The sequence below is a fragment of the Eschscholzia californica genome, unplaced genomic scaffold (genome assembly GCF_041429995.1).
Source record: "Eschscholzia californica isolate CP2 unplaced genomic scaffold, dmEscCali1.0.p SCAF_2, whole genome shotgun sequence".
In the NCBI taxonomy this organism is placed as follows: domain Eukaryota; kingdom Viridiplantae; phylum Streptophyta; class Magnoliopsida; order Ranunculales; family Papaveraceae; genus Eschscholzia; species Eschscholzia californica.
In genome coordinates this window covers 25,422,895-25,437,840 of record NW_028238309.1, presented here as the reverse complement: position 1 = coordinate 25,437,840, position 14,946 = coordinate 25,422,895, and the positions used below count along the sequence as shown (strand labels likewise).

General features: G+C 37.4%; 1 protein-coding gene across 1 annotated transcript; it reads right to left on the bottom strand.

Moving 5' to 3' along the window:
- Nucleotides 1-12,936: 12,936 nt before the first annotated feature.
- Nucleotides 12,937-14,112, bottom strand: LOC147557116 (Ribosomal protein L34). The gene is made up of 2 exons (XM_086658119.1): nucleotides 13,840-14,112; nucleotides 12,937-13,344 (listed from the first exon to the last, which is right to left on the bottom strand). The coding sequence occupies exons 1-2, from the start codon at nucleotides 14,045-14,047 to the stop codon at nucleotides 13,091-13,093; spliced, it is 462 nt and encodes a 153-aa protein (XP_086514245.1). The 5' UTR covers nucleotides 14,048-14,112; the 3' UTR covers nucleotides 12,937-13,090.
- Between the last annotated feature and the right edge of the window lie 834 nt (nucleotides 14,113-14,946).

Genomic DNA, 14,946 nt, shown 5'->3' with positions numbered 1-14,946 from the left:
TATATTAGTTATAAGGAAGAGATTGTATCAGAAAAAAAAACTGTATCTCTGAGAATATGAAGATAAATCTTGTTCAAAGAAATTCAGAAAAAAGAAAAAAAAGTTTAAGATCGTTGGCTCTAATACCAAGTTAAAATTGATCAAAGAAGTTGTTTTATTCCTTGATGGTTTACAAAAGAAATACAAGACTCTATTTATAGAGTTGGAATACTACTAGTTTAGTAGTTTCTAATTTTACAATATATATTTACTAGCTTCTAATATATTTACTAGTTTCTAATATTTGCTAGTTCCTAATATCTCAATATAGATGGGAATATTATATGAGAATATTATATGGGATATCCCAAACTATAGAAATATATTTCAACAGTTTTAACATGGCCTATGAGTTTTGTTCACGAGGGTGGACATGTTCCAGGTGAATCGGACATCAGCCATACATTTTAAGAAGCCATGGTTGTTTGACCAAAAACGATTTTTCTTTTTTTTTTGTTGTTGAACTATCAAAAAAGATTGGTAGTGGTACAAAAAAGAACTTTTCTTAATAGGCCCAGGACATGTGAAAGACATTAACAAATTTCAAAAAAAAACTTTTATATATTTTTTTTTTGTTGAGAGTACAAGAAAGGACTAAGAACATAAAGATAGAAAAGCCTGCTCCGAGGTCCACATCCAGTTTCCTTCATGTGTTCGTCCCCATTTAGCTAACTGATCTGCCATGATTTTATTCTCCCTCGGGATAAATGAGAAGTCCACTTCTACTAATTCGTTCGCAATCTGATAAATGATCTGCATAAGGTTTTCTGATTGACGATTCTTCTGACGTAATCTCCGAATAATGTTGAGATTATCACTCTCTATCCGAATGCATGGAATCTGATTGATGTTTGCCTACTGCAACGCCTTAATTATAGCCCAACATTCACATTCTTACGCATTCTGCCCCCTAATATTATATGTTGCAGCTGCTACAAACACTGAATGATCGTCTTGCATGAAACACCCTACACCAGCCATTTCGGTAACGACTATGAAAGAAGCATCAACATTGATCTTGACAAAAGGTGTCAAAGACTGAAGCGATTGACTGGTTACATTCAACTCCTCGTTGTTTTGATGTATTTTAATGGATGTTGGGGTACCCCTAATTCTGTTTACCATCATCTCATGTGTAGTATTGGTATGCGAGAAGCATTTATCACACCTGGCCTTCTATATATTCCAAAGAATGGTAGCAAAAAGAGTCTTTGAATCTTCGTCTATGTCCGTCCAAGTAATAATCCATTCCTGCAGGCTATGTATATTTTCTCAAATAATATTAAACAAAAACCACACTGATTTAGCAAAACCATAATGAAGAAGAACATGGTTCATAGTTTCCCTATCATTACAAAATTCACAGTCGTATAAGCCACCAATAAACTTTCCTATTTTGTCCCGGACTGGTAAACTATTGGTACAACATTTCCACACAAATAGTTTGATTCTGGGAATGGCAGGCAATTCCTATATAAATTTCCATTCCTTAGTTTCATACGGGTTTCTCTTAGAACGTAAATAGTTATACATGGATTTGATAGTGAAGTTGCCCGATTTGGTAAGTGACCATCTAGCTATATCCATCTGATGTACCTGCAGATTAATACTCAAAATTGCATTACATACGTTATCATTAAAGTATTGAGATAAAATTTCGTATTCCAATGGTTATTAGTAATAAGTTGGGCCATAACAGTGAGTTGGCTATTATTATCGTTGTTCAGCGGAGGGGGATGATTAGGAATCCAGTAGTCATGTCAAATGTTAATATTAGTACCTTTATTAACATCCCAGAAGACTAGTTTGGACACTTTACTAATATGTTTGGATATGGATTTCCAAAGCCAAGAGTGGTGATTTTTTGCCTCTTTAAGGAATTGCTCTTTGTTAAAGTATTTAGCCTTAAGAATTTCGGCCCAAGGGGAAGCTGGATTTTTAATGAGGCGCCAAACTAATTTGCTGAGAAAAGCTTGATTGTCAAGGTCAGGAAGGCGAAAGCCAAGACCGCCGAGATTTTTGGGAAGACAAATGGCGGACCAGTGAATGGTATGTATCAGGGAACAGCCGCAGCTATTGTGGAGACCACAATAGATCGGCAAGCTTGAGAGAGAAGAGAGGCTTTCCATTTAGAGAGCTTCTACTGGATCTGGTTAGTAAGAGAAGAGAACAGTCTAGTTTTATTTGCTCCAATGAAAAGATGGGTACCTAGATATTTATCAAGAGCCGATGATTGATGAACTTTAAGGTTTCTGATGATGAGAAGCTTGAACTTAGGATGAGTGTTTTTCGAAAAGAAAATAGAAGATTTTTCGAAATTGATCAACTGGCCAGAGGCCTTGCAGAAGGTATCCAGAATATGCTGAAGCACGGAGAGATTAGCCAAAGAATTCTGACCGAAAATAATACAGTCATCAGCAAAAAGTAAGTGTTTGATTTGTATACTGGATCGGGGAATTTTGAATCCCTGGAAAGGGGTGTCACAACAGTTGGTTTCAAGCAGTCTGCTAAGGCCTTCCATCGCAATAGTGACCAGGAAAGGGGAGAGCGGATCTCCCTGCCTAATGCCCCTACTAACATTGAAGGTGGGACCCGACCTACCATTAATAAGGACAGCCGTGGTAGAAGTCGAGAGACACTCGTGAATCAGCTTAATCCATTTATCCGAAAACCCCATATGACTCATCACTGTCTCTAAGAATTCCCACTCAATACGGTCAAAAGCTTTAGACATATCTAGTTTAAGAGCAAAATAGCTTTTGGAACGTTTTAAGTATTTAAAAGAGTGAGTCAGTTCTTGACTGATAATGATATTATCAGTGATTTGTCGATCCGGGACATAGGCCGCCTGAAAGGGAGAAATAATATCCGGGAGAAGCACCTTGAGGCGGTTAGCAAGCAGTTTGGTGATGATCTTATAAGTGGTATTCATAAGACTGATCGGTCTATAGTCGGAGGTGGTTTGAGGGGATTTGGTTTTAGGAATAAGGTAAATATGAGTATGGTTCAATTGGTTATGCAATGTTCCATTATGAAAGAAATCAACTACCAGCTTAGTGACATCTCCTTTAATAGTATTCCAATTTGCCTTATAGAAGAGAGGGGGGTAGCCATCTGGTCCTGGAGCAGAATCCGATTTGAGAGAGGTAACCACCTTATAGATATTTGTTTCCGTAGGGGTGCTAGTCAGACTGTCATTCTGAGTAGGAGTAATTTGGGCAGGAAAGAGATTGAGTAAGTCAGAGGAGATGGTAGAACCAGTAGAGGTAGAGATGTTCTGAAGGTTGTAGGAGAAAGTAGTAGCAATATCAGAGGCCTCGTAACTCCATGATCCATCATTCCGCTTGATCGCAGAAATCCAGTTTTTCCTATTGCGATTAATAGCCTTCGCATGGAAAAATTTGGTGTTATGATCTCCCAGTTGAATATTATCATTACGAGATTTTTCTTTCCACAGACTCTCAAGCTGAATATAGGCATTCTCAAGGTTCTTATTCAACATGTGACATAAATCATGATCATTAGCCCCTTGAAGAGCCTCAGTTAACTGATTGATCTTAGTCTCCAGGTGCCCGACAACCGGTTTATTCCATCGCCAGAGCTGAATAGCTAGGTGATTGAGCTTAGGTTGGATTTGGTAGGAATAGAGGGCCAGTGATTATAAATTAACTCTCCACAATCGGGATGCGACATCCAGGTACGAATAAATTTGAAGGGTTTTTTTCCGAGATCAGAAGTCGGCGAAGTGGTTAGCAAGATGGGGAGGTGATCCGATCCCACACCATGCAGGTGAGTGAGAAGAGTAGAGGGGAAATCCATTAACCAATTATAATTAGCAAGAGCACGGTCTAATCGTTCTTGGATGAGGGCGCCCTTAAAATTTCTGTTAGTCCAAGTGAAGGGGGTGCCTCTAAAACCAACATCTCTGAGGCCCATATTATTGATCTCATCTTTTATTTTTTTTGGCATGATTAGGGAATTCGTGGTTACCGCTGACCTTCTCAGAAGGATGGAGAATGGTGTTGAGATCACCCATTAAAACCCATGGGTTATTAGTGTTATGATTCAGGCTACTAAGGGTCGCCCAAGGAGTCATTTTATTATTACTGTATGGGCTCCCGTAAAAGCCCGTGAGCCCGAAATTTTTATCACTACCAATGTGTGTGCTCTTAACATGAATAAGATGGTCATCAGCATAAATAATGTCCACCAGAAACTCCGTGGACCAATACAGGGCCAGGACTCCTGCCTTGTTGTTTGAGTCTAGATGTTGAGAAGTTTGTGAAGTTGCTCTTTGGTACTTTTGGTTTCCGACAGGAAGATAATGTCTAGTCTATGAGTTCGAATTAATCGGCAAAGATACTTACGGTTAAGAACTCGGCCACAGCCAATAATGTTCCAGGCTAACAAGGTAAGGTCAGGAGGAGGGGTGCCCAGAAGCGGCAAAGGATCAAGGGGTCTAAAGGCAACCCCCAACAACAAGGCCACCCCGACTACAAGACACAAGATCAGTAGGGTCTAGAGGCAACCCCCAACTACAAGGCACAAAATAAGAGGGTCTAAAGGCCACCCCAACTACAAGACACAAGATCAGGGGGGTCTAGAGGCAACCCCCAACTACAAGACAATAGAGTAACAAGCAAGAACAGTCAAATCTTCGCGCCACCAACTGACTGTAACTGAAAAAAACCGCAAAGAAGATAGAGGATGGGGAGATAAGATAAAAAACTAAAACCAATACTAAGAAATACTAATAAACAAGTAACAGAAGCAGTCCCAATAACATACAATAAGATAGAAATAGATTAAAAACAACACCAAAAAACAAGAACAAAAGCCTGGTACAACTGACAAGAGAACCCAAAAGATTACCACATAACTTGTGGCTGAACCACAAATTAAGAAGGAGCTTATCAACTCTCTACCAGAAGGTCGGAGAGGACTGATCTCTGGCTGTTGTACCAGAAGCCACCAAAGAGAACAACTAAACAAACACCACAACACCAACAAACTACCAACTAAATAGCACTGACATTAACTGAAAGTAAAGAAACATAACCTACGAACTAACACGACAAAGAACTATGTAGTCTGAGCTGGTGAAGTGTGGACCTCCCCTTCATCCCTTGGAATTCTAATCTCCAGACTGCGAGTCAGCATCATTGAATCATCTAGCATTGCTTGGGTTTCTTGGTTATCAGTGAAAAACTTTTATATTTTAGTCTTTAGTTCCCTCCAAATTTTTACCGTCCTTTACTTTTAACCTTCCTTTACTTTTAACCGCTTTGTTCATTGTTATTTTTCGTTTTTTATAAGGAACAATTGATTGTTTTCTATCTGAAGGGCTTACAGAAACACTTGTTTGTTTACCAAACTAGGATTTGACTAATTGACTTGAACAACCTATTGTTTGTCTTGAATAAACTAATTTTTGTTTTAATCAAACTGACATTTGTCTTGAACAAATTGATATTTGTCTTGAACAAAATGTACACTGTTCATCTCATTTTCCCTTTTTATTGAAACATGTTTTTCCCATATGCCCAACAATTTGTATCGAGTAAGCAATGATTTATATCGAGCAAATGATAGCTTGTATCAAACAAACAAATATTTACAAAGCAGATTTGATTTACATAACATCATAAACATATCAAAAAGATCAAACGTATATTAAAACAGATAAAAAAACATAATCAAGCATATATCAAAACAGATATAAAAATAGAGAAATGCTAGTCCTACAACTAAAAATCTAGAAAAGATGTCCAGATCTACGTGGCCGAGAGTTAATAGCATTTATCACGACAGACGGGACCCTCTATTCCGAATGTACCCTCTTCTCCCTCTTCTTTCTCTCACTAAGAGCAACTCCAATGTGGGGGGGCTGGGGCTCCCAAATTCAAAATTTGGGAGCCCCAGCCCACGGAGTCCAACCCGGGAGCCCCGGGGCTGGGCTCCCAGCCCCAAATATGGCCGTTGGGGGTCTCCCAACGGCCATATTTGGGTCCACCCCACTTCTTTTAATTTTTTTAATTTTTCTTTTAAACTAATTTTTTTTTCAAAAAATATAAATTGTTTTAAATTTGTTTTTCCAATCATTTCTCTAATTTTTTCTTTTTTTAATTTTTTTCATCTTTTCAAAATTCCTTCTCTCTCTCACATAATATTAAATTTTAATTTTATATTTGAAATTAATAATTTATAGTTGAAAAAAGCCCCGGGGCTCTGCCCGACGTTGGAATTGAAAAAAGCCCCGGGGCTCCTAAAAATCAAGGGCTCCCAAAATTGGGAGCCCGAGCCCCACATTGGACTTGCCCTAACCTTTCTCGTTCCCAACGTTTCTCTCTCTAAACTTTTCTCTTATTTGCTGTGAATGTCACTAACTTCTCCTTCCTCTTGTTTTTCTTAGTCTTTTTCATTTATTTTAGACACCATGAAAAATGAATCCAACCAAAGTGATGATTTGTTGTGATCATCATCTATACATCTTGCCTGTTTTATTTGTTGATTTAGGTATATGAACAGAAATCTAAGGTGGGATAGAAGAGATTCCAGTAATCGTTCGAGAGATTTCCGTGATTGGTTGTGAAATTTCTGTGATTGATGGTGAGATTTGATTAAAGGGGGATTTAGGATAGAGAAAAGTTAAGAATGACAGATTGGTTAAGTTTTATTTAAAAAAACTGAGTATTATAAACCAAAAACTTGATAATGAAAAGAAAATTTTGATGGTGCACAACTCTAATGTTCTTCACCAACAAATGGTTCCTTCTCTCTGCTGGATTGAAGGTTGAAGATAAAAGAAGTTACAGAAATAATAAATTATTAAAAGAAAAGGAGGGAAAGGTTTAGAGAGAGAAACAAGATAACAAAGAGGGTATTTCAGGAAGTGAGAATGTGGTATTAAATGAAATTTAGTTTCCAAGATTACCACGTAGGATCTGGATGATTTTTACAGACTTTTAGTTGTAAGTGTAACATCTCTCATAAAAATAATAAGGCTTAATCAAAATTCAAAACAAATAGAAACTTCATCATCAGAATAAATCTGCTTTTCAAGAACAATTAATCAAGTTCTACAAACAGTTGTTTGCAGAAAAAAAAAAACAATTGTTTGCAAAAATAAATGCTTATTTGCAGAAAACAAACAGTTGTTTGTATTACAAACAAGTGGCTAGTAGCAGCTAAGTTCCGAAATCCATGTTCGATCCAGAAAATAGATATCAACGAAACATTTTTCATTTGAACAAAAGTCTGAAAAATTCGAAACATACATCTCCATCAAGAAACGAACTTTTCAAAAACTCAAATTTGGCCCAAAATACATCCAATATTGATGAAGAAATAAATTATTCAATACCCAAAAGTCAACTATAATATCTGTTATGAAATTTGTCAACCATATTTATAAATCAACCAAACTTTCAAACCGTTCAAACAAATCTAAAAATCGAGCAAACAAATTTAAGAAACAAGTTTCAGAACGAAAAATTGTCTAAGAACACAATAATTGATCACAAAAATATATATCCATGAGAAATGGTTGAAGGTGTGTAAGAATATAACCAGTAGAATACCCTGAAAATGTGTTGATCAAATACAAGATTCCATGGATCAAAAAGAAGATTCAGTGGATGAAAAATAACCGAGTCGATTCAATTTTTTGTTTGATTCATGGTTTTTCATATGTGGCGACCTACTTGGTTGAATATAACCAGTAGAATATCCTGAAAATGTGTTAACAAACACAAGATCCAATGGATCAAAAAAAAAAGATTCAATGGTGAAAAATAATGGTGTCCAATGAATTTTGTGTTCTATTATGGTTTTTCAGATATGACGACCTACTGTGTTGAATCTTCATAGTTCATCCATTCGTGGTACATTGTTTATCACGGTTCTGTAGATCACCTCCATAGTTAAAGAATCCATTATTTATTATCAAAAGCAGTATGTATATTTTTTTTGTTGAACTAGACATTCATTAATTATTAAAAACGCTATTACAATATTTATCGACTAAAATACAAGGGACATTCTTCCACCTCTTGCTTACATTCTTTTTCCTCGCCCATTTTGCTAATTTGTCTGCATTCGAGTTAAGTTCTCTCCTGGTGTAATTGAATGTAATCGTCTGAAATTCTTTCTTGCATTTCTGAATTTTATTGATGTGGATGAGTGATTGTCATTGCACTGCGTGCTGATTGTTATGAAGGTGTTTGATGAGATTAATGTTGTCCCTTTCTATTATGATAGACGTAAGATTCCTTTCTTTCGCCCATTCTATTCCGAGTAGGATTGCCATCGCCTCGCTTTCTTCACTATTTCTTGCTCTAGCTGATTTCACCTGAGCTTCGATAAATTTAGACTCTGCATTATGAGAAATTAAGCTAATTCCCATATTGGATGTTATATTCATAAATGATGCATCTACATTAATTTTGATAAAATTATTTGAAGGGGGTTGCCATTTATCATTCGTTTTGTGTTTGTTTTTCTCCGGTTTTTTGTTGATTCTCGAAAAGTTTTCAATCATAATGATGATTTTATTAAGGTCATTGATTTCGTGTTGAAAGCAGTATGTATATGTACTTTATAACTATTCGCCCCGTAACTTTTCATGAAAATGTAAAACTTCACGAATTAATGAATCCATTATTCTTCCAAAAAAAAATAATAAATCCATTATTCTTCTTTTAACTTCCAGAAAAATTGATGGAGCCATTTGTGAAATTGTTGTGTCCTTCATCAATTTATTTAACAAAATACAGAAGATATAGATCGATCTTCCTTTCAATGATCATCTTTCTGGATGAAAAGAGATAGAATGGAGCCCACCATCCTTTGGTGGGTTGGACACACCTTAAGCCCCTGGGTCGTGAGATCGAATCCCGACGGAAGCAGTTTGCTATCAAAATTTATCTAATTTAGGCACTAAATAAAGTAGATCTAAGAGTAGATTGGCTTTTAGGCCCCTAGAATGGACCTAAAGATCTTTATATGACCTTTAGGGTCCAAGATATCTTAATTGGTGATTATAGTGCATGTGCAAATTCATAATTCTGTATTCATGATGCATCAATGTCATTTGAAATGTATTGACTCTCGCATAAAACCCTACTTACTACATAATAATTAGGCGGAAATGGATATAATGATATTCTAGTGTGTCTTTTTAGTCATTCAAATTATTTTGGACTAAATGACTACTTTCTTTTTGGGTTAAATCCGTTTTGGCCTACGATTTGTGACCAACTCGCCGTTTTGGCCCCAATAAGTGTCCGGCAGTTCGTTTTGGCCCCAAAATCAATTTTCTGGCAGTGGTAACATCATCAGATCAAACCTAATACTTTTCAGTACCCAAAATACCCCTATGACCATATCTTCCTTCCCCACGCCAAATCTCGAGCCCGTTCACATCCTTTATCACATCCCTTCTGCTATTTAAAAAAAATCGTCTCTCTAAAAAACAAATTTTTTTCCTCTTTCCTTTATCTTTCTCTAAATCTGGTTCATGGTGAAATTTTTTTCTCAATCTCCTTCATCTCATCAAAAACCTCTTAAGCTTCAGAAATTTTTTGTTTTCACAATACTTTATGATCAAAGTAGTGTAACTAATAATATTAGGGCTCAAATCAGAAACCTTTTTCATCATACCCTTCAAAAGATTATGAGCAATTTTAACTTTTCCAGCCCTAATCAATCCATCAATAAGAGTATTATAAGTAATCAAATCTGGATTAATTCCAAAACTTTGACATTTCTTTAAAAGACCTAACCCCTTCATCCACTAGTGAATTCAAACATAACCCTCTAATCAAAATATTACAAGTATATAAATCAGGCAAAACCCTAATTGTTAGCCGTTCATCATACAATTTCTTAGCCATAGTAGTTATTCCATGCTTAAGTAAAATTAATAAGAGACAATTGAAAGTAAAACACAAAAGGAGACACAAAAGGAGAAACCCTAGAAGTTTTCATTAAATTAAATAGTTTAATGGATTCTTGAAATAACCCAGCTTGACCATTACTTCTAATCAAACTATTAAAAAATTTAGCTTTAAGTTTGATTTTTCCACCAATTTTTTTCTCAATTCAGAAGAGAATATTTTGAGTTGCATTTAGATTCTGATTTCGACCTAGGGTTTCAATTAATTCGTAGTAAGTTTGATCATTGTGGGTGAAACCATTAGTTTCATACGATTTGAAGAATTTAAGAGTTTTAGCTGGAGTTCTAATTAGAGAGAGATTGAAGGGCACTTGCTTTAGAGAGAGAATAAGAATAAGAAGAATAAGAAGAAGAAGAAGAAGAAGAAGAAGAAGAAGAAGAAGAAGAAGAAGAAGAGAGAGAATAAGAAGAAGAAGAAGAAGAAGAATTTAAGAGCTTTAGCTGGAGTTCTAATTAGAGAGAGATTGAAGGGCAGTTGTTTTAGAGAGAGGAGTAGGAGGAGGAGGAGGAGGAGGAGAAGAAGAAGCAGAAGAAGAAGAAGAAGAAGAAGAAGAAGAAGAAGAAGAAGAAGAAGAAGAAGCAGAAGAAGAAGAAGAAGAAGAAGAAGAAGAAGAAGAAGAAGAGATTTTAGAGAGAGCTGAGCTGAGCTAGGGTTCTAGCTGTTTTGGTGTTTGATGATCTGATTGTTTGGGTTCGATTTTTTTGTTGTTAGTGGTGGCGGTGGTAGTAGGTGTAGAGTGACAGGAGGCGCACCTGATAATGGTGAACGGCGAGAGGTGGTTCACCATGAACCTGATCTATAGAGAGAAGGAGAATAATGAAAGAGAAGAAGAAAGTGGGTTTCTGAGTAACTGCCTTGGGAAGGTGAAGATGGGTTGGTGAGGGCTCGAGATTTGGCATGGGGAAGGAAGATATGGTCAGAGGGGTATTTTAGGTATTGAAAAGTATTAGGTTTGACCTGATGATGTCAGCACTGCCCGAAAAATCGATTTTGGGGCCAAAACGAACTGTCGAACACTTATTGGGGCCAAAACAGCGAGTTGGTCTGAAAGAGAAGAAGAAAGTGGGTTTCTGAGTAACTGCCTTGGGAAGGTGAAGATGGGTTGGTGAGGGCTTGAGATTTGGCATGGGAAAGGAAGATATGGTCAGAGGGGTATTTTAGGTATTGAAAAGTATTAGGTTTGACCTGATGATGTCAGCACTGCCCGAAAAATCGATTTTGAGGCCAAAACGAACTGCCGGACACTTATTGGGGTCAAAACAGCGAGTTGGTCACAAATCAGGAGCTAAAACGGAATTAACCCTTTCTTTTTTGTATTCGTGACCAGGACAATTTGAGACTTTTTTTTTTGTTGAGGTACAACGGAACTAACTAAACCAATTATACAACTCTTGCGGGAGATCTAACAAAGAAAGCCACAACCATGTTCCCTTATTCATTCGACTCCATTTTGCCAACTGGTCCGCTTTGTAGTTGCCTTCTCTGTGGATATGAGTATATATCACCTTGGTAAAATTGGCCTCCAACTGGTGCACTTTATCTATAAGCTTATCAGTCTGCCACGTTATGTCTGTTTGCTCCTTGTTCAATTTTTGAACTATATTTAGGTTGTCACTTTCAATGTGAAGGTAAACAATCTTCTTTTTAATAGACCATTCGAGAATTACTGTCGATCAATGTCAGAACTCTAATTAAACGATTACCTGCTTTGCTATTGCCCCAGACTACTTTGTAAAAGAGACAAAAAAAAATGAAAAAGATTTGAGGCGATAACTTTGGAACTATATTTCGTAGTTTTTGAGTTAGTGGCATAATTTTGTCATTTTTGTGCTCATGCTTAACATTTTGACACTCTTATTTTTGTTAAGGTTCTGTTTTGTCCATAAGAAATTGATAAGATCCATAACTTGTGTAGTCTTGTACTCTATTTTTGTATTCAAATAACAAGTTCAACATTTTGACACTCTTACTTTATATACGTTTTGCCAGAGCCAAACCAGCCAGGTAATAAGCGAGCTCAAATGGGCAAGGGCATAGAAAGAGGGGCGTTCTAGCTCGCTCGTTTGAGTACACCTAATGATTATCATACTAAGTTGGCCATGGCCGCCCACCCGACTCCTAAATAAGCGAGCTCAAACGGGCAAAGACATAAAAAGAGGGACGTTTTACCCATCCGGCCCGTCCAAATACCGTAATGGTTATCGTGCTAAGTTGCCCGTAGCCGCCCGCCCCAACTCCTGTTCTGCCTGCAGGCTGCGCGCCCGAACCGATTTCCTCCCCTGACTGGGACCAAATCTAAATTGACCTCCACAAGCTAGAGAAGTGCCGAACAAGAGAACATTTATTCCATAAGGTTGGTAATTCGCCAATAGAAGCAAATGCAGTACCCTAAGTCAGACGTACTGCAAGAGATGTGTTCATAAATGAGGGGAAAAACCTTATCTCTTGAGCTAGGTTTTGGGGCAAGAAGGCCCAAGACCACGCAACAAGATATACTAACTTGAATCAACAATGCCAATCATGATATAATGGGCTTCAACACATTCGCCCTTCTGTTATCTATTTGGTAAATCGTTAAAAGCCTGTTTCAACTCATCAAAAGCAACTGAGAGTTCTCATGATAACCTCAAATTTGGTCAACACTAAGTTCAGTACCACCACCATTAGGTACGGTAACCCGGACGTGTATTAGCCTAGTTGAATGAACAGCGCAAACTAAGCTATATATAAGTATCTCTAAGTACTACTGGGTAATAAACTCCTATAAGGAATGAGGCAACTCGAAAATCTAAAAGCATACCTCCTATATTGAACTATGACATTGGGAAGATGGTTTCTTCTGGTAAAATTACTTCTTTTACTGACTCTATTTCTTAGCCATATAATCGAAAGGTAGGTAGCTAACACAACAATATAACAATAGGAACCAAAGAACGAAAAATTTGCTAAAGCAACAAAATCCATTAACAAAATAATGCAAATGTTAGTAACAACACTCTTTTAATAGACAAAAGCTGCAAGGTAAGAAGATACGGAACATCATTCTATATACGAATTACCTGCTAACAGAAGAATCTTCGATAAAAGATGAAAGCTCATCGCTTTCCACTGTTGGGGTTGGTTTTTGTGCAAAGAATTTTGCGTCCCTTTGCACGTCTTCTCTTCAATACTGCTCTACCATTGGTAGTTCTCATACGTAAGCGAAAACCATGAGTCCTTGCAAGAGACTTCCGTGACCTACTTCTCTTAGTTAGACAAAGAGCAGCCTTCCCAGCCCTAACCACAAGGCCACGACGCTTATCGCTTATTACCCCCTTGTTGAAATTCAAGCTTACCCCCAAAGATAAGCCTGCCATTAAGATAACATAGAAAAAATTGAGTTTTTTTTAGGTATACCCTTTCTACTTCAAAATTCTCCCCACATTCAAACACTATTAACTAACACACTGACCCCAAGGAAATCCAGCAAAGGGAAGTGTGGATGCCATTTTTGTATAATGTAAACCCACCCTTCAAGCTCAATTACCATAAAAGAGAAAAAGAAGAGACTTTAAACAAAAATTGTCCTAAATAGAGGATGGGTACCCCAATTCCAAAGCTAAAAAGAGGAACCCTAACTAAGATTTACCCAATCAAAACAATAAAACTGAAATGATACCAATTTCAATTCATTCTAAGAGGAAAGGAAAGATGCCCATAATCATAATTAACCATGGAAAGCACAATTCATAAACAAGATAAGGATATGAAGATTTAAGAACAACCCATGATTCAAAAAACATATGAATTTGATATTCTTGGAGATTATAGTAAAAAAAGGATAAGAGAAAGATTATTGTATTACCTGAGAAAGAAGAGGGGAAAGAGAGAGAAGAAGTTGGAGAAGAAACAACAAAGGAACAATGAAGAAGCCCAGAACGAGTAGTGGAGCTGGTGAGATTGAGAGATGAAGTTCTTGTTCTACTTGTGCTGCCAGTAAGAGAAGTTAGTGAAGCTGAAGGAGCTTGAAAGCTAATGCCTGGGCTGGACATGGAAACCAGTGATATCACCATAACTCTTTCTCTCTCTTCTTTCTCACTCTTTCTTTTGTTTATCCTTCGTTATCCACAGAGAAACGAAGAGCTCTACTTAATGGATACGATTCCGGTCCATTTTGAAGTTACAGGATCAGATGATCTCAGCCGTTAATGCTAGACCCATTACCCATCCTTGAAGTGAAATTCTAGAGGCCGCCGCCCAGGAAGGGCCTTTGCCCATGGTTAGGGTGGGAATGGGTATGGGTCCGGTGACTGCGGGCTTACTCGCTCGATGTGTGGGGCTTTGGAATTTATTAAGGGCCAGCGCTTTGGGGAAAGCTAAATAGTTTCCGGGGTGTGAAGTTTTGGGTGGAAAAAAAAAAAATATATTTTTTTATTTCCCCAAACAACCAAATCCTTTTCAGCTTCTTCTTCCTTTCTCCGGCATCTCCAACGACTACACCATTTCCGGCGAACTTTTTTTTTTTTCTCCATCTCCGGCGAAGGGGCTCCTCCCCTTCGCCGGAGACATTGAGAAGAAAGAGAAAGAGAAAGAGAAGAAAGAGAAAGAGAAGAGAGAGAAGATGATGAAGTCGCCGGCCGGATGTTGCCGGCGACTTTTTTCAGGCGACATTAAAGGCCGGCAACTTTTTTCCAGCGACATTAAAGGGGTGTTTGGTTTAACTTTTTTTTGTTTTCCACCGTCTTCCCCGGAAACTTTAATGTTTTCCCCAAAACAGTGGCCTTTATTAAGAATTGGTATCTAAATACCGTCCATGTCCGCCTACTCTTTCGAGTTTTTCGGATAATCTGGTCTCGTTACCCTCGTACAAAACTCAAGATGCACCGGCAGTGCACTCTTATATCACCCAAGTTGGTGCTTCCAAGTCCAATAAGGCAGACGAGTTGTAAGCAAGATTTATAAAGAAATCAAT

Coding starts and splice junctions, on each gene's coding strand:
- LOC147557116 (XM_086658119.1), bottom strand. CDS start 14,047: ATGGTGATATCACTGGTTTCCATGTCCAGCCCAGGCATTAGCTTTCAA. Junction 13,345..13,839: donor TTTCCCCTCTTCTTTCTCAG/GTAATACAATAA, acceptor TCTTAATGGCAG/GCTTATCTTTGGGGGTAAGC.